This window comes from Capricornis sumatraensis, chromosome 2, assembly GCF_032405125.1.
Source record: "Capricornis sumatraensis isolate serow.1 chromosome 2, serow.2, whole genome shotgun sequence".
Classification (NCBI taxonomy): Eukaryota; Metazoa; Chordata; class Mammalia; order Artiodactyla; family Bovidae; genus Capricornis; species Capricornis sumatraensis.
Genome location: NC_091070.1, coordinates 219,605,385 through 219,630,280, shown reverse-complemented (window position 1 = coordinate 219,630,280; position 24,896 = coordinate 219,605,385). Strand labels below are relative to the sequence as shown.

At 52.6% G+C, this 24,896-nt stretch overlaps 1 protein-coding gene across 2 annotated transcripts in view; it reads left to right on the top strand.

Annotated features, from left to right (window-relative positions):
- Positions 1 to 24,896, top strand: part of NDUFA10 (NADH:ubiquinone oxidoreductase subunit A10) — a 38,618-nt gene that overhangs the window by 8,341 nt on the left and 5,381 nt on the right. The window contains exons 5-9 of one of the 2 annotated variants that reach the window (XM_068964934.1): positions 770 to 891; positions 3,414 to 3,493; positions 5,321 to 5,375; positions 7,553 to 7,638; positions 12,560 to 12,668. In XM_068964934.1, coding sequence (XP_068821035.1) covers positions 770 to 891; positions 3,414 to 3,493; positions 5,321 to 5,375; positions 7,553 to 7,638; positions 12,560 to 12,668 — 452 coding nt within the window. The remainder of the gene's footprint in view (positions 1 to 769; positions 892 to 3,413; positions 3,494 to 5,320; positions 5,376 to 7,552; positions 7,639 to 12,559; positions 12,669 to 24,896) is intronic. The other variant, XM_068964935.1, reaches the window with a different exon arrangement.

Here is a 24,896-nt window from a genome sequence, read left to right as displayed (position 1 = left end):
GCGAGCCTGTGGGAGAATAGAGTGGACCCACCAGGCCGATGGGGCTACCCATTGCACCTTGTATGCAGCCAGGGCGTGTGTGGATCTGGCCTGTAGAGAACTCTTAAGGTGACGTGAAAGTGTTACCAGGCTGGGTTTAAATCCCAGGGTCTGACTCGGGATTCTTGCTGTCTAGTCACTCAGTCACGTCTGACGCTTTGGGACCCCATGGACTGTAGCCGCCAGGCTCCTCTCTCCACGGGATTCTCCAGGCAAGAATCCTGGAGTGGGTTGCCATTCCTCCTCTGGGGATCTTCCCGACCGAGGGATCAAACCTGCGTGTCCTCCATTGGCCGGCGGTTTCCCTACCACTGAGCCACCGGGAAAGCCCTGACTGTGGGATAGTCAGCTAGTCTCTGTGGCCTGATGCTTGTGGTCTGTGGCAGTAGGGGAAGCCCTGCTGTGTGGGGCGGCTGTGGGCGCCGAGTGCCAGCGCGATGTGCGTGCAGCCAGCGGTCACGGTCATGATGTGCGTGCAGCCGGCGGTCACGGTCGTGATGTGCGTGCAGCCGGCGGTCACAGTCATGATGTGCGTCGTGATGTGGGTGCAGCCGGCGGTCACGGTCACGATGTGCGTGCAGCCGGCGGTCACGGTCGTGACTGTCGTGTGGCTGCAGGTTGACACGCGGCTCTGGGAGCTGCCGGTCCCTTTGTCCCTTGATCTGAGGGGGACGTGTGTCTGAAAGCTGTCTGGGCCGCTGACTGACAGGTGGCATTTCTCCCCCGCCAGGTGTGGACCACTACAACCAGGTGAAGAAGGTCACCATCTGTGAGTACCTGCCCCCCCATGTGGTCATCTACGTGGACGTGCCGGTCCCCGAGGTGCAGAGCCGGATCCAGAAGAAGGGAAACGTAACTCAGCCTTCCTGTCCTAGACCCGCCTCTCTGTGTGTCGGCATTCACGGTGGTGGTGCTTACACGTGGTGGGAGACTGACTCACTGATGGCCCCACGGGGACCTGGGTGTGCACACGCCGTCCTCCAGGTGCTGGCGTGGAGGGCTGCGGGCGGCCCTGCTTGCCCCCTGCTCCCCAGGACCTGGATGCACACGCGCTGTCCCCCAGGTGCCGGTGTGGAGGGCTGCGGGCGGCCCTGCATGCCCCCTGCTCCCCAGGACCTGGATGCTCACGCGCCGTCCCCCAGGTGCCGGCATGGAGGGCTGCGGGTGGCCCTGCATGCCTCCTGCTCCCCAGGACCTGGATGCACACACGCCGTCCCCCAGGTGCCGGCATGGAGGGCTGCGGGCGGCCCTGCTTGCCCCCTGCTCCCCCAGGACCTGGGTGCACACGCGCCGTCCCCCAGGTGCCGGCGTGGAGGGCTGCGGGCGGCCCTGCTTGCCCCCTGCTCCCCCAGGACCTGGGTGCACACGCGCCGTCCCCCAGGTGCCGGCGTGGAGGGCTGCAGGCGGCCCTGCTTGCCCCCTGCTCCCCAGGACCTGGATGCACACGCGCCGTCCCCCAGGTGCCGGCCTGGAGGGCTGCGGGCGGCCCTGCTTGCCCCCTGCTCCCCCAGGACCTGGGTGCACACGCGCCGTCCCCCAGGTGCCGGCGTGGAGGGCTGCAGGCGGCCCTGCATGCCCCCTGCTCCCCAGGACCTGGGTGCACACGTGCCGTCCCCCAGGTGCCGGCATGGTGGGCTGCAGGCGGCCCTGCTTGCCCCCTGCTCCCCGGGGCCCCCTGGGCCTGATACACCCGCCCTCAGCCCCTGCGCTGCCCCCTGCTCCCTGGCAGGGCCGCCCTTTCTGTTCTTGATGGCCAAGCTCTGTCGCTTCCTGCAGGTTGAGAATCGTCTCTGACACCCTTTGAGTTTACCTCTCACATCTAACGGGCTTGGGCCCCTTGTCCGCTTTCTCCTGCTCGGTGACTCTGTGACCCCAGAGAGGGATCTGCACACACGTCCATTCACCACCCTAGTGGTGCTGAGACAGTCGGTCTTGGAAGCCCTGTGATTTGAAATTGGTCCTGCTGGCGGGGTGCATGGTGGCCAGGCCCATCGTCGCCCTTACAGCTAGTCCTTGTTGGAAAGATCAGTCCTGCTGAGGGTGTTTTTTCTTGGGAGGAAACGCTGTCTTGTTGAAACTGTGATGACAGCATGGACTTGCCTGTGTGTCTGTTGTCCCAGGGTCTGCTCTGGGCGCTGGGGCTCCCGTGAGTGCTCAGCGAGTGTCTCTCAGGGCAGGTCCTCTCCAGGGCAGCAGAGATGCTCAGGCGCCCTCGATGCGGCTGAAAGAGCCTGTGGTCACTCTCCTCCTCCCCCGATCAGTTTGCGCATGCTCAGGATACCTGGCTACACCTTGGAGCGTTTACTCCTGAGTGTGCCGTGTGGTTTATGCTTTGGAGAACCTTCCATCTGGTGGCCACAGAAGGGAACTACAGTCAGAGTATTTAGTTACCACTCTACTACTGCTGCTGAGTCGCTCAGTCGTGTCCGACTCTGCGCGACCCCAGAGACGGCAGCCCACCAGGCTCCCCCGTCCCTGGGACTCTCCAGGCAAGAGTACTGGAGTGGGTGCCATTTCCTTCTCCAATTATCACTCTAGGGAACACTTTTGCTTATTAAATTGACATTTATTGAGAAATAGGAAGTTATATATTAATATTTACAGTTCTCTGGATAACTCTTGTTATCTGTATAGCAATATTTAAGAGACAGTTTCGAGGAACACAGTAGATATGTTAACATTCTTGTTTTTCCAGTACTCGATGAATACTGTCACCAGCTAAAACTACCACTGTGTCTGAGAAAAGGAGACATTTTATCAAAGAAACATTATGCCATTTTCAGATGTGTACTCTGATGGCAGATACTAATAGTAAACAAGGGAATAAAGCATGCAGATGCCAGGAAGAACCTTGAACAGGGTGGAAGATAATCCGGCCTTCAGCACTGCTAAACCAAGAGGTTTCGGTGTGGGAAGTTGCCACTCACGATTGGAAGTTTACATTTCTGTACCTGGCAAGCTTCATGTGAAAGGGAAGTGAGCTTGAGGAGGTGGGAAGGGTGGGGAGACAGCTGGTGACAGGAGGGTGTGAGGATGGAGGAGAGGTGAGCCCTCCCCTGCTGCGGCCTGTCGTCTCTCATTCCCCGCACGGGGCACACGGAACAGGGGACGCGCTGTGGCCGCTCGCAGTCTGTATCTGAAGTCTGGGAAGGGAAGGCCGCACCCCAGTCTCCCTGGGCAGACTCCCGTGCTCTGTGCGGCGGGAGGGGGGCTGCTGGGACTGGCACTGCAGCTCCTTCCTGTCACCCCCAGTCCCCGCAGCACCCCACACGACTGTCCTGGGAACACTGTGCTGGCCGATTGCCTCACACTTACATAAGCGCGGGAACAAGAAGTCCGGGCGTTTCCCACGTTTGCCTTCTGCTTTTGTCTAGCCACACGAGATGAAGACCACCTGCGCCTACCTTCAGGACATCGAGGATGCCTATAAGGGGACCTTCCTGCCCGAGATGAGGTGAGCGGGCGCACCGTGGGCTTATGTGCCAGATGGGAGCTCTGCACACATGGCCCCCCAGCCCGGGGATCGCTTCTCGTTCATTTCACTAGATCTCGTCTGGGAGCCTTAATCTGACGTTTATAAGCAAGAACGACAACAGACATTTCAGTTTTATTTGGTCAGCTGGGAGTTGGTTGTATTAATTTAGCCCATATTTATTTTGTCATATCGTTAGACTATTCTGATAGAAGTGAGTTGAAGCTATGTTCGGTGACAGGTTTTAACGTTAGAGAACTCATGTTTTCACTCTTGGTGGCAACTAAATGGACCTTTTACCTAGAAAGGTTGTCTGGAGGGACTCGGTGAGTCCACACACAGGATTGTGAAGGCTTAGCAGCCCCTGTCAGTCCTTTTGAAAGCTGTTGCTTAAGGAGCCTTTGGGTTCAGTGGAAATGCCACTTTCCAGCTTTGCTTCTCCCCTCCCTCTGACAGCACCGAGCACCTGCTCTCTGTGGCCAGTTGTCCTGTGGCCCTTGTGTGTCAGGCACACGGCAGGCATTTCCTGCCGTACCTCACGTCCGGCTACAATTAGGATGTTTCAGTAATGCTGTTAAGGTTTCTAGTAGAATTTCTCAGACTTTTAGAAAACGTAAGCCTTTTTGATACCTAAAAATGTTTTGCTCTTGTTATTTAAATTTCCAAAGTAACTGAAATTGTGACAGAGTATTGTCTAGCAGTTTTGGAAGAAAAGTTTTAAATTAGAGTGTAGTTTCTTAGCTGTAAGCCAGTGCTTGCTTGTGATCAGCTTTTCCCTCACGGGTAGTGGAAATAGTGCTGCTCCATTTCAAGGCCAGAAGCACAGAAAGAAAGTGTCATGAATCTTGCCGGGGCGGGCATGGAGAGGTGCCAGGGAGAGGTGGCCGGCCCTAGACTCTCAGTTCCAAAGATTTCTTGTGGAGACCTTCCGGCTGCAAAGTCACTGCTGAGCAAAGGCTTCCCAGCCAGTCCCAAATAGGACACTGAGCTGGGCCGTCAGGAAAGGAAGTCTTAGACTCGGCTTACAGATGAAATAAGGGTTTTCTTGCACCTGGCATTTAATTTTCAAGAACTCACCCCAGGCCTCCTGCTGGTGAAGTGTCCAGCAGGGGTTCTGCGCGTCCATTGCTTCGTCCGGTGCTCCTGCATGCTCTGTGCGCGAGCCGAGTGGGGAGTCAGCTCGTGCCCCTACACGGGCCTGGGCTCCCGAGGGGCTGCTTTGCGTCCTGCTGGAGGTCAGACAGCCACCGCCTCGGAGGTGGACGCAGCCCCGCACCTGCTCTCTGGTGGCTGGTGAATCCCCTGTGGAGCCAAGAAAGTTCACATCCTCACCCAGCAGGGCAGATGGTCAGACGCGGGGCTCTCCAAAATTATAGCAGCTCAAGTAACGTGTCCCTCCTGCCACCCCCTCTGCCTCACCCTCCCGAACCCCCCTCCGCTGCTGTTCGTGTGGCCCAGTGCGGCCCTGGGCTCCCTGCGCCTTCCTGCGATGCATGTTGCCGCTGGTGGAGGTTTGCGTGGCTGCGGAGCTGACCTGTGTCCCTGCCCCGTAAACACCAGCCTCCTGCCTGTGCGGTGGGGGTGGTCCAGTCAGGCAAGGGTCAGAAAACAGACCTGCCTGTACTACCATCCAGCCTTGGGCACAGCCCTGCCTCGAGTTTGCCCTTCTTAGCCGGCCGTGCCCTGAGAGCCAGTTCAGAGGATGCAGGCGTTTCTGTTTAGAGGGGGCGCCTGACGTCAGGTGTTCATTTGTGTAGTAACATCAGCTTGGAAGACTTCCACGAAATGTCATCTTGTTTTCTCTTACAGTGAGAAATGTGAGGTTTTACAGTACAGTGCATGGGAAGCGCAAGACGCAGAAAAGGTAAGAAAACGGCTGGAAATTTTATAATGTTTCTTGAATTTAACTCCCATATAGGGGTTTTGCCAATCAAGTGGTGAGTTCGGCTCCTCCTGATGTTAGAAGCGTCTGTGTTTCGTGACCTGACACGAGTGCCTCGCCCCCATCACATTTCTCTGAGCGTGACGTTTTGATTTTCCTTTAAGTTATTCACTTTATAGGATCTTAAAATTATGGAAGGGTGGAGATGCAAGGAATTTGGGGTTATTTGCATCAGCATTTTCATTAAACACGTGGTAAAATTGAGCGTTGGATTAGTTAATAGGTAAGATCTATTGAGACTATCGACCCTTGAATGACAGGGGTTTGAACTGCGAGGGTCCGCTCTTCCGTGGATTCTCAGTGGGAAACCCCACACTGCCGCACAGCGTGCGGTCCTCAGTAGGAAACACGGCGATGCCTCGCGGCATCAAAGAAGTGGAGGAGCCGCTGTCCACGCACGAGGAGGCCTGCCTCCAGGTCATGCTTGGGTTTCGACTCTGGGTCGTGTTGTTTGGGGTCGGGCACATAAAGATACTAGCTTTCCCCAAAGTAGTGGGTGCAGGTCACCCTCTGCCATTTTCAGGAGAACTTGAGTAATCAGTACATTTGGATAGACAGCTGGTGGGAAGGTGGCGTATGACACAGGGAGCCCAGCCTGTCTCTGCGGCTACCTGGAGGGTGGGATGCGGGAGCGGGGAGGGAGGAGGGAGAGGCTTGGGACGGTGCACACAGTTACAGATGAGTCTCAGTGTTGCGCTTCAGAAACCAGCACGGCATTGTTATCCTCCAGCTTAAAAACAGTTGTTGAAAAAGAATAACATTTTCCTTCCCAAGTGTAAAAACATTACAGGTTTACGGTAATGAAGAGACTATAGTATTAATAAAAGAAATAATAGGTAGTTTAACAGAGCAGAGTCCAGAAACAGGTGCGTGTGTGTGCTCACGGTTAGAAAAGTCAGTGCTTTAAACGATGATAGAAATAGAAGAAACTGGATTATCTCTTAAGTGGTATTGAGGCAAATGACCATCATTTGGTTAAAAAAAAAATCCCATGTTTTATATTAAGTATCAATTGAAAAGTGAAAGTGAAATCACTCAGTCATGTCTGACTCTTTATGACCCCATGGTCTATACAAATTCTCCAGGCCAGAATGCTGGAGTGGGAAGCCTTTCCCTTCGCCAGGGGATCTTCCCGACCCAGGAATTGAAGTGGGGTCTCCTGCATTGCAGGCAGATTCTTTATCAGCTGAGGTACCAGGGAAGCCAATTACTTATTTTAAAAAGCTTAAAAATTCTAAAAGAAAATACAGGTTTTGGGTCTGGAGTTGAGTAGGTGATGACAGCACGCGGCTCTGCCGCGGCCGCTGCTTCAGGGACAGCAGAGCCTCAGCGCCGCCCCAGCGCGGGAGAGAGCCGGCCCTTCTCTACTGCGGGGGACCCACCGTCCAGGCAGGCTCTGGCCCAGCTCTGGGGGTTCTCATAGGCTTGCTTCTTTCTGCCTGGAAGCGAGGCTGCACTTCGTTTCCTTCAGGCTGCTCTGTCTGTGATGCCCGTTTCTTTGTGTTCAGGTTGTTTCTGTCCCTCTGGCAGAGGGTTTACACTGCACGGGTCTGAGGGGAAGAGTAGCGCGTGTTCCCTGAGACTGTGTTATCACTGGAGTCCATAACCGAATGTGCTCACATTCTTGGAACCTAAAGAAGTCCCCGAGTTTGGCGGGTTTTGAGGGAGAATGTGTCTGAAAAGGCTGCCCCACTGGGAGGTATAGGCTGTCCAGACTGCAGGCGAGGAATGTAGGTTCTTGGGACTCTAGGAATTGTGTGTATTCTCTTGTCCTGTTGTCCTTTAGTGGATGAGGTTTGCCTCCTGGAGTCAAGTTGCCGGAGGAAATGAGTCTGGAGTAGGGCTGGCTCGCCTCTGCGTCCCGCCCCTCGCCTGCCCCGCTCTCCGAGCCTGCGGGGAATTGCCACACCGCCGAGGGTCAGCCGGTCCAGCACCCGCATGGGGCTCACCCCTCAACCGCTCACTTCACTGAAGGCTGACCATCAGACCTCCTTTCTTTCTGACCCTTAGGGCATGATCCTTCCGGCCGGAGGTCTGTGGTTTGTCGTGCGCTGAGTGTTCTCTGTTAATTAAGCCCTGTGTTAAATCCCTACGCACAGGTAGTCGAGGATATTCAGTACCTGAAGTACAACAAAGGCCCATGGCTGGATCAGGACGACCGCAAGTTGCACAACCTGAGGATGCTGTGAGTCCTGGCGGGGTGGGGCGGGGCGGGGCAGGGAGTGACCTGGCTGGGCGTGGGGCGGGGCCTGGGTGGGATTGGGGCTGGGGCCAGAACCTGGGCTCTCAGAGCTCTCCGCAGGTGGCTCCTGTCTGCATAGTGAGGTGAGAGACAGGTCATCAGTCCAGAGTAGCCGCGAGGGCGGGAGGCCGTGTTGGAGGCTTGAGGGAGGAGCGGGTCCAGGGTGCTGCCCGGGGGTAGGGAGAGGACTGTCGGGGGGAGGTTGAGCTCTGGAGGGGCCGTGAGTGGGCGAGGGCAGGAGGCCGGGCGCGAGTGTGTGATGTGGAGTTTAACGGGGAGGAGCTCTGTGGGCTCAAGCTGGGGAGGTCAGAGCCCCGAAACCCAAGTCCAGGCCGGACCCGGATCATTGGAGGTGTCAGAGTTTAATGCGGGTTCTTCCAGCCTTTCTTAAAGTGTTTGCGTGTACCTCTATTTCTAAATTAAAATTATCCTGCATATGTCTTTGTACGGTGACTGTGTGTCCCTCTTTTGTTGAATATTTAAAATTCAGTTTTTTAATGGCTACTCAAGCCTCATCAATCCTCTGAATGAGGCAAGTCAGCGGTGGGGGACCATGGCCTGGGGGTCCATCCAGGCCTCAGCTGCCAAGAATGGTCCTCACATTTTTAAAGGATTGTAAGAAAAAGAAGGTACATATATGAAGGCATACATAGGCCCTTTACAGAAAAAGTTGATCTCTGAAATATAGGCATAGTCCTTTTCGTTTCTTTAATATTAGTCTTTTGGGTTATTTTCACTTCTTCATATTTATAATAACAGTAATGAGCATATTGTACTTATTTTTATTCCATATGAGGTTATTTTCCTAAAGTATGAAAGTGGAGTTATGGGTCAGATTATGTGAACGCATTACGGCTACAGTGTGCTTTGAAATTGTTCCCCAGAAAGCGTGTGCCAGCTTGCACACTTGAACCTGTGTTCTGGAAGTCCTTATTTTCTCTGTTTCCTTATTTTCAGCTTCCTTGGCATCTACTCCAGGTTTTGTTGTTATTTTTCTTTAATCTGCTTCTTTCAGGCTTCAGCTGCTCTTCTTTCTCCAGTTTCCTAAGGTAGACGCCTAGGCGGTTGGTTTTAGACCTTTCTTCCTTTCTCATATATGCATTTGATTCTATGAATGTTCCTCTAGTCTGACTGTTGTGGTCTGGGAACACAGTTCCTGTGATTTCAGGTCTTTTGCACTTGTTAGGATGTTTTATATGGTTGGGGAGGTTTTGCTTGGGGGTCCCCTGGGGTCATCTGCCTAAACCCGCCTTTTCCCTCCTGACCCCGCCCCTTCCCGGGTCCCGCCCCTTCCCGGGTCCCGCCCCTCCCCGGGTCCCGCCCCTTCCCCGGGTCCCGCCCCTTCCCCGGGTCCCGCCCCCCAGGGTGGGGCTGCGGCCACTGGGTCTTGATCTCTGCTCCTCCGCTCCTTGTTCTTCATCCCACCCATCCCTGTGTGCCTGCCCGCCAGCTAATCTTCACGAGTGTCACAGTGACCCTGTGTTTCCTTTACTCAGAACCTTTCCGTGGCGTGCCTGTTGAGGCGTGAACCCAGGTTCCATTTCCCAGAATTAGTTCAGAGCACTCATTGTCTGCCCTGCCTCTGCCGTGGGGATACAGAGTCTCCTGAGCCTGTCGCCTCCCCACCTGCCCAGTAACCCCCTCAGGGCCTGAGCGTTTTCCTAGCCTCGCCCTGTGCGCCTTCTTTTCTGCTGCGCCCCTCTGACTTTTCCAGGCTTTGATTTTGGGCATATGTGTGATTCTTGTCAGTACCGGCTCCTGCTGGTCAGAGTACACGAAAAGCATAAAATGGTGGCTGTCCCTGAGCCCCGACGTCCTGCCGAGACTGAGCTGCGTGGGGTAGCTTATCACTTCTTCATCAGTGGCATTGCTTTTCCCTCTCCCATCCTCTGCCTCCCAAGGATAATTCATAACAATTTACAACGGTAATTCTGCTTATTTTCACGTAAGTGCCATTTGTTAATGTGGGAAACTCAAGCAAAATTATGACCATTTTCTAAGATAATTACAGTAAACCTGCCATTTACCAGCTATACTCCCTTCGTTCAGAGCCTGACCAGATTATTGGCTTAGAGCATGTTTGTACATCTCAGAATGTGTGTTGGTGTGTCATCGTGTATGTGTGAGTACCCATTCAACCTTGATAGTGTTTTGTGTTCATATCCGTAATCCCCGACGGACCGCTGCCGCCCCGCTTGCCCCATTTTTGTGCTGGAGGCGCGTTCCCCGCCAGGCCTTCTCCACACAGGGCTGAGGGCCCACCTCCCCCAGAGCTGGGGCCCCCTTCTCGCCCCTGCTGCTTCATCATGGGGACGTGAGTTTTCTACGGCTTCTGGAGGATATCTTCCTAATAGGGAATTCCAGTGCTACGAAAACGGGAGGGTAGGGTTTCAGGCAGAACTCTGCCATTCGGGAGAAGCTAAAAGACTCGCCCTGGACATGCTTTAGGAGAAAGTGTAAGCACTCTGTTAATTGGGAGACAGTTGAGTCGTAAGTCATAATTTACTGTTTTCCTCTTTCCCTTCTTGCCTCACTGTTGCTTTGGAATTATGTGGCAGAGCGCCTCATTTTGTGAACCGGACTCGGGGATGCGCTGTCTTCTCATGGGGACACTTTGGCCTGTGATGTGAAGGGGACGTGCTGTCAGTGTCTGAGTCTCCTTAATTAGACTCAGTGCTCCGTGAACAGAATGTTCTCTCTCACCGCTTTAGCTCCCTGAGTCATGAAATGCGCCCTGTGGTGTCCAGTCCCTGTGCATCTTCAGTCTGGAATATGTCTGTAGTTTCTGGAGGCCCAGAGTTGGGTTTACGGGAGAGAGGCTCTGAGGGCTCTGCTTAGTCATCACTGAAGCTCATAGGGCAAATGAGCAGTTTACACAAGGTTGAACAGTCTCTACAGATTATTTTTTTAATCTTCAAAAGTAGTTTGAAGATATTTGTTCAAAGATACACCCTCTTTGAGAGCTCCTTAGGTGGCTCAGTGGTAAAGAATCTGCCTACCAGTGCAGGAGAGGTGGGTTCAATCCCGGAGTCAGGAAGATCCCCTGGAGAAGGAGATGGCAACTCACTTGAGTATTCTTGCCTGGCAGATCCCACGGGCAGAGGAACAGAGGAGACTGGTGGGCTACAGTCCGTGGTGTTGCAGAGAGCCGGACAGGACTGACTAAACACCGCCTTTTGGGGAGGGGGAGGAGGGGGGCGGGGGTGTGAACGGTAGTTCTTCCAGATTGAATGTAGGTGGCGCTGGTGGTCTCCGTCACACACGTTCCTAGGCCAGTTTGTTCCTTTCAATTCTTCGGTATGTTTTTAGCTTTTCAAAACTATAGAGAAAACCAAATCATACCCCAGTTTCATATTTATTAACATTTAAAAACACAAGATTCATTTTTATTTGAAACTGTTTACAGTGAGATCACCTTAAAAAATATCCTTACTATATAATAAGTACTGCAGAAGGAAATGGCAGCCCACTCCAGGATTCTTGCCTGGAAAATTCCGTGGACAGAGGAGCCTGGCAGGCTACAGTCCACGGGGTCGCAAAGAATCAGCCATGACTGAGCATGTCAGCGTATAATAAGTATCGAATAATTCTATTTGTGTTGAAAGTGAAGACGTCGGTACAGGCTTATGACAGATACTCTGTAACCAGTTTACAGTTAAAAGGAAGAGAAAACGCTCATATTTGAGTGTGTATGTGACAGGTGTGTGCACAACCAGTGAAACCCGTGTGAGCACACTTAGAGCAGCCGTCCCAGCAGCGTTCCCCGGGGCTGGCGTTGGGGTGCAGGGTTATCGGCCCTCCTGCGAGTGACGCTGGGGTGTGCTTCTGCCTCCTGGCCACGCGCGTGCAGCCTGTCGCAGGTTCTCAGTGCCCTGTGCTCCCTGGGCTGGAGGGGCCGGGCCCACCCAGGGCCCTCACAGCATGGCCGAGAGCCAGACCCACTTAGAGAGCTTCCATCTGGGCCGTTTCAGCGGAGGCATCTTCTGCCATTATAAGTCATTAATGGGAAAAGGGCCTTTTAAAATAATCATTTTCTTGGTTTTGAGCCCTGAAGAAAGGAGACTTAACGTTTCTTCCTAAAAGCACTCAAAATGCTTTTCATCTTTTAGTGGTTATAGTCAGAGTAAATTTAATTTAAAGTAAGCAAATTATAACAAAGCGTAAACATTTTAGCATTCAGAAAAAAATGGCAACACGGGGAGTGAGCCCTCTGACTGTGTGTCTCGCTGCTGAGAAAAGCAGGGCTGCAGCAGGCGTCCCGCGGGGGTTCTCCGCGCCCCAGCCTCCTCCACGCGCCCTGGCCAGCCTCCGCCCCTGGAGTCGGGCCCCACACGGCGGGGGCCTCCAGGGCGGGTGCTGAGCTGGCAGCGGCGTTCCGGCGACGACCCTGCCCTCTGCTCTGTCCCTCAGGCTCCAGCAGTCGTGCAGGCTGTCGTGGGCACCGGCTCTCACCTTTGTATCCCCGCTGTGTCTGTATTTAGAGCACACGCAGATCCTTCTTTTTGTCTTCACACCTGTGTCCTTTCCCCAAGGGAGTCACCTGTGGCCGTGGGGCTCTCAAAAGACGGTCTGTTCTGAGAGTGGTGTTGGGAGGGTGCCTCCCGCAGCCCCACAGGCTCTTTGGGGCAAGTTTGGCTTCTGAGGTGAAGGGGGTGGACGTTTTAAACAGTCAGTCTAATAGCTTACTTTATTGTATTGACTTTGGTGTTTTCTGTGCCATATTGATTATTGATGCTACTGTATTGATTTTGATGTTCGGTCTGTCTGCCATCTGTCTGACTTTCCTGGATTTACTGTATTGATTATTGATGCCACTGTCTTGATTTTGATGTTCGGTCTGTCTGCCGTCTGCCTGACTTTCCAGGGTTCAGGATAAGTTGGAGGTGCTGAACTACACATCCGTCCCTGTCTTCCTCCCCGAGGTCACCATCGGTGCCCATCAGAGTGACCGGGTCTTCCAGGAGTTCACAGAGGTAAGGCCCTCGGGCAGTGGGAGTTAGGCAGCCTGTGCAGTCAGTTCTGGAGAGTGCTTTCTGTGGGTCTGTTTTCTCGAGCGGGCTCCACTCTCGCTGAAATAGCTCTCCTGTCCCCCTTGGTCTCCGTGCTGCCGCAGCTCCTCAAGCAGCAGGGCCGCGTGCAGGCGCTACTCTCCCGGGCAGCTGTCTGAGCCAGCCTGTCATCTGTTCCTTAGGTTCTATCTCTGTCCTTTCCCGTCGGCTCTCGCTCCTGGTGTCAGTGTGTCATCCACGAGGAGGGGAGGTGTGCGTTTCTGCAGAGCCCTAGGGTGGACAGGCGCCCTTGGGGAGGACGAGGGCAGGTGTGAGAGCTGGGCAGGTCCACACGCTTCATTCTGAGTGGCGTGGAGAATCGTCGACGCAAGACTGGGTAAACCTGGAGGGCTCTGGAAGCTCTGTGTTGGAACCTGGCCGGCAGTGATCACTCCTGGGTCGCAGCTCCAGTGGGGTAGTGAGAACGTCCGTGGTGGCTGTGATTGGTTATCGGCACAAGTGCAGAATGACTGTATTTAAATCAGAACTTTAGGCTGGGCGGTCAGCGCTCGCGTGTGTTAGCTGCTCAGTCGTGTTCGACTCTTCGCAGTCCCATGGGCTGTAGCCCACCAGGCTCCTCTGTGCGTGGGATCCTCTGGGCCGGCGGTCGGTGCGTGGGCGAGCTGGCCTCTTAGTTGAGCACCGTTGTGTGGCTGTAGTTCTGACTGGTGTCTGCAGATTGCGGGCACAGCTCTGACTGCTGTGACTTTCAGCTCAGAGATTTGGGGAGGACCACGAGTGTGAAGCTGTCGCTCGAGGCCCCTGCAGGTCGAGTTTCCCTCTTCCTGATGCACGCATCTGTCTCACATCCTCTGTCTGAGGGCAGCTGGCAGGCGTGGGTCAGGGGCTGAGCTGGCCCATCGCCACAGCTGCTGCCTCCACGCTGCTCTGCCGGGCCGGGGGCCTTGCCCCCTCACGTGCTGACCCAGCGGCCTCGACAAGCCTGGGATCAGGGCCGCCCCCGCGTGGTGGCCGCGGCCGTCCTGCTTGAGCTCATCCTGCCACACCCAGCTCCGGAGTTCCAGCTCCTGAGGCCAGAAGCCTGGAAGTCAGCCGCCCCTTTCTCACTTTCCAGTGCAGTAGACTGCAACAGAATCAGAGGTTCACGGACCCTGGGTTCTGGCCGCAGGCTGACCACCGTTCAGAACAGCCGCAGTGACCGCCCTGGTCCAGACTGGCGTGCCTCCCAACCCGTGCCCATTCACCAGCCTCCCGGCTAGCTGCCCTGCTTCTGCCCACGCCCCGTACAGTCTGCTCTTTAACCAGAGACCAGGATGTTCCCACCAAGTACATCACACCCATCTTTTTACCTCCCTGTATTCTGCAGAGGACAAGCCAGAGCCCTCTCGACGGCCGGAGACCTCCCTCCCTCCCTCCCTCCCTCCCTCTCCTCCAGCTGCGGGGGCCTCCTTCCTACCTCGCGAATGGCCCGGAGCGCTGAGCCACACTCGGCATTCCTGTGTAGACCTGTATGGTCTGCCCCCAGCATCCCATCCACCCCCCTCGCCCCTGCAGGTCTCTGCTCACCCGGCACCTTCTCGGCAAGGCCCTCCTGGACCATGACCGGGACCTGAACTCCAGCCCCCTCAGTTCGCAGCGGCTCTGCCCTGCCCTCTTCTGGGAATTCAGTTTCCACCCCAGCAGTTGCCGCTGTTGTTTAAGGCTTTCTGTCTCACCTTCTGCTTGTTTTCCGTCTCCTCCCGCTCTGATGTCAGGGCCTGTCTGAGGTCAGGGGTTCTTGTCTGTGTCACGCACGGCTTTGTTCCCAGGGCCTGGGACAGCTCTGGCGCCTGGTACGCACTCAGTGAATATTTAGCAAAATAAATCATTGTTCTAACGAACAAAGGGGGTAAATGCATGAAGGCGCTGGTGCCTGCAGAACCTGAGTGAGCACAGGCGGCTACCCAAGCACTCCAGGGGCACCTTGCCCGTCAGGTCGCAGCACAGGCGGCTACCCAAGCACTCCAGGGGCACCTTGCCCGTCAGGTCGCAGCAGAGGTGGCTACCCAAGCGCTCCAGGGGCACCTTGCCCGTCAGGTCACAGCTGCAGGTCAGGTGCCCTGCCGTTCACATAAAAAAAAAAATGCACCTTTTTTTTTCCCCACAAATGTATTTTAAAAGGAAACTTTATGTCAGTAATGCAAGTGAAAAGCCACTGCCACTCATCGTAAACAGTAGAAAGACTGGCACAGCCCAGCCACGCTGCTGAACTCTACACTGGCAGATGTGGGAGACGGGTGCAGCAGCTGCGTCAGCGTTGTGGTGGCTGCGGGAAGCACTGGGGCTCTGGGGAATTAAAGCTGCGTGCAAAACGGGCATTTACAGTTCCCATGTGAGAAGGGAAACACGTGCCAGCAGAGGATGACAGTTGCGTTTCTTTCTAATCTTCAGACCTTTTCTTAACGTTACTGTGGTGGGTGCATCTCTGGTTCATGGCTGGGTAGACGACGTGACAGGGCTCATCCTTCTCTTGTTTCTGATCTCACGGAGAAAGTTCTCAGTAACTCGCCAAAGCATTGAGTTGGCCAGGTTAGTCATAGATTCTCTTTCCCAGATCAGGGAAGTTCCATCTTGGTAGTAGTTTCCAAGGGACTGCTGTTGAGTATGGATGTCGGTGTTATCACACTTTTTGTCGTGAGTGATTTTCTCTTCTTTCTGTTAATGTGGTCATGAAATACATAGGTTGATTTTCTAGTGCAGGCCGGCCTTGGTTTCCAGGAGAAGTCCTCCTGTGAGCTCTGTCCTCTGCGTGTGTAGCTGAACCTGACTCACATGTTCAGTTCGGCGTTTTTGTACGTATATTCCTGAGAGATTAGGTTGTGATTTTTCTTTCTTGTAGTATCCTAGTCAGATTTGTCAGCAAGATCCTGCTGACATCAAGCACTAAGTTGAGAGGGGGTCCTCATTTCAGTTCTCTGGAAGGGTTTGCTCAAGGTTGTCATTACTCCTTGCTACAGTGTTAAGAAGGCTTGATTGGTGGAGCTGTGCTGAGGTGTTTTTCATTATAACTTTCCTTCGTAGATGCGGAATATTCAGGATCCTGTTACTTCTTGGGTTTTCAAAGCTGTGTTTGTTGAAGAATTTGCCTCCGTTTCACGTGTCCTCATTTCTCGGCATGAAGTTGCTCTTTTTAGAGTCTTTAATTGGGTCACATTGGTGGCGACCCCTGCCCGCTGCTTCACCCTGCTACTGGTCCTGGTGTTTCCCCTCCGTTTCGGACTCTCGAAAGAAGCTCCCCGTGCAGGGAGCCCGCTTCATGCTTGCGCTGTTGTTCATTCCATTCACTGATGACTACTTACTTCCCCCCTTTCATTTGCTGTTTTTCTAACTTCTTAGTATGAGTGGGTGGATCATTGATTTTCTGCCTGTCGTGCTTTTGAATATATGCATGTAAAGCTGGTCACATTGCCCTCCAAATTTGGCTTAATTAACTGGATCTCATAATTCTTGATGTTGTGTTTTCATTATCATTCAATTCAAAATATTTTCTAATTTTAGTCTGATTTCTTTTTTGGCTATTGTGCTAATTTGAATTATATTAGATAATTTAGAAACAGTCGGAGTGTTTCTAATGGTCTTTTTGTTGCTGGTTTCTGGCTTAACTCCTCTCTAGTTGCAAACAGCCTTGTGACTTCAGTCCTTGGAAGGCGGCTGAGACTGACTTTACGGCTCAGCCTTGGTCGCCTTGGCGGCGGTTCGTGGTCCTGGAGGAGAAGGCCATTCCGCCCATCGTGTGCTGGCTCTTGCAGCGCCCTTGAAAGGAAGCCTGTCAGTCACGTTACTCAGACGGTCTCTCCTCGCTGGCTCTGCTTCCTCTGCCAGTTTGCCGTGAGCGGTCGGGGGAGGCTGCCGCTGCCGGTGGGTCTGCAGGCTTTGCTTCGTGTGTATCTTGAGGTTGCGTTGTTAGACTTGCACACGTTTAGAATTGCTGCACATTCCTAATAGAGTCACCCTTTTGTGGCTCAGTCGCTCAGTCGTGTCTGATGCCGTGGCCTGCAGCACGCCAGGCTCCTCTGTCCGCCACTGTCTCCCGGAGCTTGCTCAGACTCGTGTCCGCTGAGTCAGGGATGCCGTGCACGCATCTCATCTTCCATCTCCCCTTCTCCTCCCGCCCTCAGTCTTGCCCAGCACCAGGGTCTTGTCCAGTGAGTTGGCGCTTCACATCAGGTGGCCAGAGCTTTGGAGCGTCAGCATCAGTCCTTCCCTGTGTGATGAGACTCTCCTAGTATCGCTGGTGCTGCTGCTCACCTTCAGGGCGCTTCACTGGCCATGTCGGTGACGTCCACAGCTCTCCTCTGGGTAACATTTGCATGGTAGTGGTTTTCCCACATCCTTTAATTTCATTCTTCCTCTATCTTTGAGTTTCCGGTGGACGCCTTCTCACCTGAGAACGGTTTTGTCTTTGGTTGTTGCCCAGTCTAACTACGGGGGATGTTTATCTGTTTACACTCAGTGCAGTTGCTGATCATTTGTGTTTAAACAGTTTATGGTAACTGTATATTGTGTATGTTTTTTTACCTCTTCTCTGTATTTTTTTCCTTTTCTTGCCTGCTTGTGGATTAAAGTGGGTTTTTTTTAACATTTTTATTCCATTTCCCCTACTGTTCGCTTACTAGCTGTGACTTCTTCGATAGCTTTGAGTGGCTAACCTGGTAATCGCAGTGCTCATCCTCGATTTGCTGGCTTCTCATGCGCGTTAGTGGTCCTCTAGCTCCACAGTATCAGGCCCCTGGAACACTGTTGGTCCCCTTCACCCGGCTCTTGCCCGCTCTTTCTGTCATCTGCTGTCACTGTGTGTAAACCTTTGGGACACTGTGGTTATCGTTCATGCGGTCAGCTCACACGCACTGACCCCTGGCTTCCCTGCTGCTAAAGCCTCCCTGGTCTGCACACCTTCCTGTAGGTCATAGTCCTTCTGTCTAAGGAAGCTTTGCTAACAGCAGATTCTCACCGTTATTGGTTAAGATGCTCTTTAAGTTGTTCTGATTTTCATCTTGGAATTTTTCAAATTTACAAAAATAACAGGAATAGGAAACTAACTTCCGAACCTCTGTCAGTGATCAGCATCGTGCCCGTGATCTTCAGCCGTCCCGACACACGGATTCTCAGAGTGTGGTCAGGGCACCTGGGCGCCCGGAGGAATGCCAGTTCTCAGGCCCCAGCCCGGGCCCCTGGAGCAGTCTCTGGGGATGGGGCCCGGAGCCTGTTTCAGGGAGGCCTCCAGCCAGTTCTGGTACACACTAAGGTTTGAGAACCATGGCTTTAATGTGTAATTCTTACAAACAAGGACATTCTCCCACATGGCCACAGCACAGCTGTCAAGGTTAGGAAAGTAACATTCATGCATTCCTGCCTCTGATCCACAGACCTTGTTCAGAGAGCATCAGCTGTCCCAGGAAGGTTCATGTGCTGCCTGATAGATGCAGTAAGTTCCCTAACATCCCTACAAAAGCCACACAAAACCTAAGTCTGATCATGGGAAAACATCCAAACCAAACCAAATTGAGGGATATTAAAAAATAACCATCCTGTGATCTTCAGAAGTGCCAAGGTCTTGAATATCAAAGAAAGTCTGAAGAACTGATCATATTCATAGGTTCCAAAGAGACAAGAAAACTAAGTGCAGCCCGTTGTCTTGGCTCAGATGCCTTTGCTGTGTCAGGCAGCACGCGATTCCTGTTTGTCCTGTCACGGGCTCTGTTACCTGGTCACCTGACGGAGGTGGTGTTCTCACTGTAAAGTCACTGTTTTACTGCTTGTAATTAATAAGTGCTTTCAGTGGAAGCGCTTAGAAACCGTGTAGATGTCCGTTTCCTCTTGACTCTGACCTGGTAGTTAGCATCTGTCCGTTTCTTGGCTGAATTAATGGTTACTATGATAGCTGTCAAAGCGCAATTATCCAGATTGTCAGTTACTGTCCTGCTGTGAAGGGATGGTCTGTCCTCTCTCTGCTTATTCACTGACAGATTGGTATCACGGTGGAGTCCCAAGACTCCTGTTTTATACCCGTACGTCTGCACTCACTTCTGTCTCTCAGTGTACGGACAGCTGCGAGTGCGCACCAGCACCTTTAATTCCAGGCTCCTCCTCATTGTCCCCCGTTCCACGTCCTGCTCAGGCAGCGAGACACCTGGCCCCCTCGGTTCAGTGTCTCCTTCCCGGCCGTGCCCCCGGGCGTCACCACGCTCCCTCCGCTGCTGCCTCTGCCTGTTGCACAGCCCGCGGTGGAGCCTGGTGATGCCCTGCGGTGCCCGCCCCACACCCCTGGCGCTGCTGACCTCTTTGGAAAGGCTTTTCCGCACACCTCTGGCAGGGTCTTGCTGTGACTTGCGGCGGTGTTTCTGACTTGGCTCTGGGCATCTGTGCTGCCTCAGGGGTGTGCGGAGCCTGGTGATGCCCCGCGGTACCTGCTCCGCACCCCTGGCGCTGCTGACGTCTTTGGAAAGGCTTTTCCACACGCCCCTGCAGGGTCTTGCTGTGACTTGCGGCGGTGTTTCTGACTTGGCTCTGGGCGTCTGTGCCGCCTCGGGGGTGTGTGCCTGCACCTCTGTCTCTGCTCTGCTTGGAGCTCGCAGCGTTCTTTGGCTGGCGCGTGCTGCTGGGTTTGGGGCGGCCTGCCTTGCCCGTCTCTCTCCTCTCCTCGGCGCCGCACGCTGGGCCCTGTCTGCCGGGTTCTGTATCCTCTTCCCTGTGTCTTGCCTCCTGTCTGCTCTGTGACCTTCAGCCCAGGTGTGTGCTCCACTCTGTCCTAATCACTAACTCGCTTCAGCTCTTCCGGATCTGCTCTTAGGCCTGTATTTTCCATGTTTGAGATTTTAACTTTCATCATACTTGTTTTTGATTTTAGAATTTCCTTTAAAAAAGAATAACTTCAAGTCATCTGTTGAAATTATTTTGTTATCTAATTTCTCTTGCGTATCAGTCAAAAAGTTATCTGGTAGCTGTAATAGTTGAGCCTCTGTCAGATCTGTTTAAACTCACTCTCCCTCTGGTCTTTTCGTTTGGGGACATCTAATCTTATGTTTCGGTATACTGGTATTTTTTTAAATGCCAGTCGTTATTTTGGAGGAACAGTTAAGATGGTGTGAGGCTGCGGTGCTGTGCTTGCTGTCAGCCGGCAGGCCCCGTGTCTGTCAGCAGTCCAGCCGGCGGGTGCTGCTCTGGGGTTGAGAGGTCTGGCGAGTTTCCCGTGTGCCCTTCCTGACGGAGCCCTTGTGCTGGGCTGCTGCTCTCGGGGGGTCTTGACCCCTGCTGGGGGCCCACTCGGCTTCTGACTCCTGCCAGTAAGTGTGGGCGGAGCCCCTGGACGGAGTCAGCCCCCCTTTGCTGTCCTCTTCTGGGGCCCTGGAACTTCCCTGCCTTTGATGTCTTGGCACACATTTCTTTTCGAATGTCGTCCATTTTTCCTGGTGGCTCAGGGGGGACTGGGCCTGTGCTCGTCCACCAGAAGCTGGGCGTCTTCGCCATTTCACCGAGCCACTCAGTGAGGCTGTGCGGCCGCTCTTCACCATCGCTGTCTTTTCTCTTGTCTTTAATCTGTGACCATTAGAGGGAGGCTGCTGTATTGGACTTCGGATTGTAATGGTTCGAAATGTTGGGATTTTTAGTCAATATTTAAATGATTGGGGAAGTCTAGTTCTTAAAATTCTTAAGTGTTTTTAAATAACTTCATGTTTTAAGAATAATTTTACACTTACGAAAAATTATGATGATATTAGAGTTGGCTTCCCAGGTGGCGCAATGGTAGAGAGTCCGCCTGCCAGTGCAGAAGACACAAGCGCTGTGGGTCGATCCCTGAGTCGGGAATATCCCCTGGAGTAGGAAAGGTAGCACACTGCAGTATTCTTGCCTGGGAAACCCCGTGGACAGAGCAGTCTGGAGGGTTACAGTCCATGGGGTGGAAAGAGCCGGACACGACCGAGCGTGCGCACACAGAGTTGCTGCGTGTTGCTATTCAGTTGCGGCCAACTCTGTGCGACCCCGTGGACTGCAGCACACCAGGCTTTCCTGTCCTTCACTGTCTCCCTGAGTTTGCTCAAACTCATGTCCATTGTGTTAGTGATGCCAGCCAACCATCTCGTCCTCTGTCGTCCCCTTCTCCTCCTGCCCTCAATTTTTCCCAGCATCAGGGCCTTTTCCAGTGAGTCGGCTGTTGGCATCAGGTGGCCAAAGTATCAGAGCTTCAGTTTTAGCATCAGTCCTTCCAATGTATATTCATTCAGAGTTGATTTCCTTTAGGACTGACTGGTTTGATCTCTTGCTGTCCAAGGGACTCTCAAGAATCTTCTCCAGCACCCGAGTTTAAAATGATTAATTCTTTGGTGCTCAGCCTTCTTGTGGTCCAACTCTCACATCTATACATGACTACTGGAAAAGCCATAGTTTCTGCCTTTTAATACACTGTCTAAATTTGTCATAACTGTTCTTCCAAAGAGCAAGCGTCTTTTAAATCTGTGACTGAGTTCTTACACACCCAGTTCCCCATGTTGATGTCTGTATGCGTGTGGTGTATTTGTTACCGATACTGAACACTGTTGATACGTTACTACTCACGAGAGACCATACCTTATTTAGATTTCCGTAGCTTTCCCTCGATAGCCTTTTTCTGACCCAGGATATAATGCAAGACAGCTTGTGGCTTTTGGTTGTCCTGTCTCCGTAAGCCCCTGCTGACTGTGCCCGCTTCTCAGACTTTCCTTGTTTGAGTGATTCTGCCAGTTTTGCGGAGCACTGGTCGGGTGTTCCGTGGAGTGCCCGTCACTTGGAGCTTGCCTGGTGCCCGTCTCGTGAGTGGCTTGGCTGTGCATCTGGGGGGAGCAGAGTTGAAGCCCTGTCACTGTGCCGTCACTGCTGGTGCTGACAGCGGGCCAGCCGAGGCGTCTGTCAGACCCTCTGGACGCCCTCCCCTCCTAGCGCTCAGCAGGCCATCAGAGCCTTTGGGTTTATTTTGTGGGGTAAAACTTGTCTCATTATTTAGAGGGTTTTTTAAAAAATGAAATTCAGTTACTTGATATTTTCCAGTTCAGCTGCTCAGTCGTGCCCAGCTCTTCACGACCTCATGGACTGCAGCACGCCAGGCTTACCTGCCATCACCAATGCCTGGAGCTTGTTCAAATTCATGTCCGTTGAGTCGGTGATGCCATCAACCATCTCATCCTCTGCTGTCTCTGTCTCTTCCTGCCTTCAGTCTTTCCCAGCATCAGGGTCTTTTCTAATGAGTCGGCTCTTTGCATCAGGTGGCCAAAGTATTGGAGCTTTAGCATCAGTCCTTCCAATGAATGAATATTCAGGACTGATTTCCTTTATGATTGACTGGTTGGATCTTCTTGCAGTCCAAGGGACCCTCAAGAGTCTTCTCCAACACCACAATTCAAAAGCATCAGTTCTTCAGTGCTCAGCCTTCTTTATGGTCCAGCTCTCATATCCATACATGACTACTGGAAAAATCATAGCTTTGACTTAGCTGGACCTTTGTCATTAAAGTCCAAGGAGCAGGCATCCTCCTCCAAGGAGCAGGCATCTTTTAATTTCATGGCTGCAGTCACCATCTGCAGTGATTTTGGAGCCCAAGGAAATAAAGTCTATCACTGTTTCCATTGTTTTCCTGTCTATTTGCCATGAAGTGATGGGACCAGATGCCATGATCTTCGTTTTCTGAATGTTGAGTTTTAAGCCAGCTTTTTCACTCCCCTTTTTCACTTTGATCAAGAGGCTCTTTAGTTCCTCTTTGCTTTCAGCCATAAGGGTGGTGCCATCTGCACATCTGAGGTTACTAATATTTTTCCCGGCAGTCTTGGTTCCAGCTTGCGCTCCATCCAGCCTGGCATTTAGCATGATGTGCTCTGCAAACAAGCAGGGTGACAGTATGCACACTTGACACACTCCTTTCCCAATTTGGAACCAGTCCGTTGTTCCATGACCAGTTCTAACTGTTTCTTGACCTGCATACAGATTTCTCAGGAGGCAGGTCAGGTGGTCTGCTATTCCCATCTCTTTAAGAATTTTCCCCAGTTCGTTGTGATGCACACAGTCGAAGGCTTTAGCGTAGTCATTGAAGCAGATATTTTTCCGGAATTGACTTACTTTTTCTATGATCCAGTGGATTTTGGCAATTTGATATCTGGTTCCTCTGTCTTTTCTAAATCCAGTTTGAACATCTGGAAGTTCTTGAAGACTGGCTTTGAGAATTTTAAGTGTTACTTCACTAGCATATGCTGCTGCTGCCGCTGCTGCTAAGTCGCATCAGTCGTGTCTGACTCTGTGCGACCCCATAGACGGCAGCCCACCAGGCTCCGCCGTCCCTGGCATTCTCCAGGCAAGAACGCTGGAGTAGGTTGCCATTTCCTTCTCACTAGCATGTGAAAGAAATGAGGAGAAGGCAATGGCACTCCACTCCAGTACTCCTGCCTGGAAAATCCCATGGACGGAGGAGCCTGGTAGGCTGCAGTCTATGGGGTCACTGAGGGCCGGACTCGACTGAGCGACTTCACTTTCACTTTTCACTTTCACGCATTGGAGAAGGAAATGGCAACCCACTCCAGTGTTCTTGCCTGGAGAATTCCAGGGACGGGGGAGCCTGGTGGGCTGCCGTCTGTGGGGTCGCACACAGTCGGACACGACTGAAGTGACTCAGCAGCAGCAGCAGCAGCACCATGTGAGATAAGTGCAGTTGTGCGGTAGTTTGAACGTTTCTTTGGCATTGCCTTCCTTTGGGGTTGGAATGAAAACTGACCTTTTCCAGTCCTATGGCCACTGCTGAGTTTTCAGACTTTGCTGGCGTATTGAATGCAGCACTTTCACAGCATCATCTTTTAGGATTTGAAATAGCTCAGTTGGAATTCCATGCCCTTCACTAGCTTTGTTCGTAGTGATGCTTCCTGAGGCCCCCTTGATTTTGCACTGTAGGCTGTGTGGCTGTAGGTGAGTGATCACACCATCATGGTTATCCGGGTCATGAAGCTCTTTTTTGTATAGTTCTGTGTATTCCTGCCACCTCTTAAGACTTTCTCCTTCTGTTAGGTCCATGCCATTTCTGTCCTTTATCAAGCCCATCTGTGCATGAAATGTTCCCTTGGTGTCTCTAATTTTCTTGAAGGGATCTCTAGTCTTTCCCATTCTGTTGACTTCCTCTGTTTCTGCACTGATCACTGAGGAAGGCTTTCTTATCTCTCCTTGCTATTCTTTGGAACTCTGCATTCAGATGGGTGTACCTTTCCTTTTCTCTTTTGCCTTTCACTTCTCTTCTTTTCTCAGCTATTTGTAAGGCCTCCTCAGACAACCCAATTTGCCTTTTTGCATTTCTTCTTCTTGGGGATGGTTTTGATCACCACATCTTGTTCAGTGCTACAAACCTCCACCCATAGTTCTTCAGGCACTCCAGCAGATTAAATGCCTTGAATCTGTTTGCCACTTCCACTGTATAATCGTAAGGGGTTTGATTTAGGTCATACCTGAAGGGTCTAGTGGTTTTCTTTACTTCCTTCAATTTAAGTCTGAATTTTTTAAAAATGGTAAGTTGAAATTAGAATGTAAATAATAGAGAGTGTATCTCTTCATTCAGAGAATTTTGTTTGGACCTTTAAGACGTGAGCAACAGTTATTGCCAAATTTCGCTGTAGAAGGGGCGCTGCAGCGAATAAAGACGGACGAATAAAACCCTTCTGTGAGTTTCTCCTCCAGAGCTTTGCACCCAGAAAGACGTCTCTCTCCCTGAAGGTTCCCCGGCCCGGCTGTGAGCATAGTTCTAAAAATGGCTGAGCTAGCAGCCGGCGAGGTCACTGTCCTCTGAGACCCCGAGACAAGGGTGGCTCCTTGCGGGGGCAGGCAAGCAGCACGGGGACATTTTCGGGATTGTTTCTCCCCAGCCAGACTGATTCAGCAGTAGAGCAGAGGCTGTTTTGCGGCCATTCACTTCCTGGAATAAGTGAGAGTTGGTGGGGTGCTTTCTATGGCGATGGTCTGCTGAAATGAGTTCCCCTGGTTTCTCACCGTCCAGGAAAACAGCATTTGAAAATGAGGGTTTTAGCCAGTCTGAATATGAGAAGTTTGTCCAGTTGGCCCTTGTACATCGTGGGGTGAAGATCTTACAGGTGGCCCCCGCTCCAATTCCACGGTCTGGTTCCCCCGCGTTGTTCAAGGGTCAGCTGTATCATC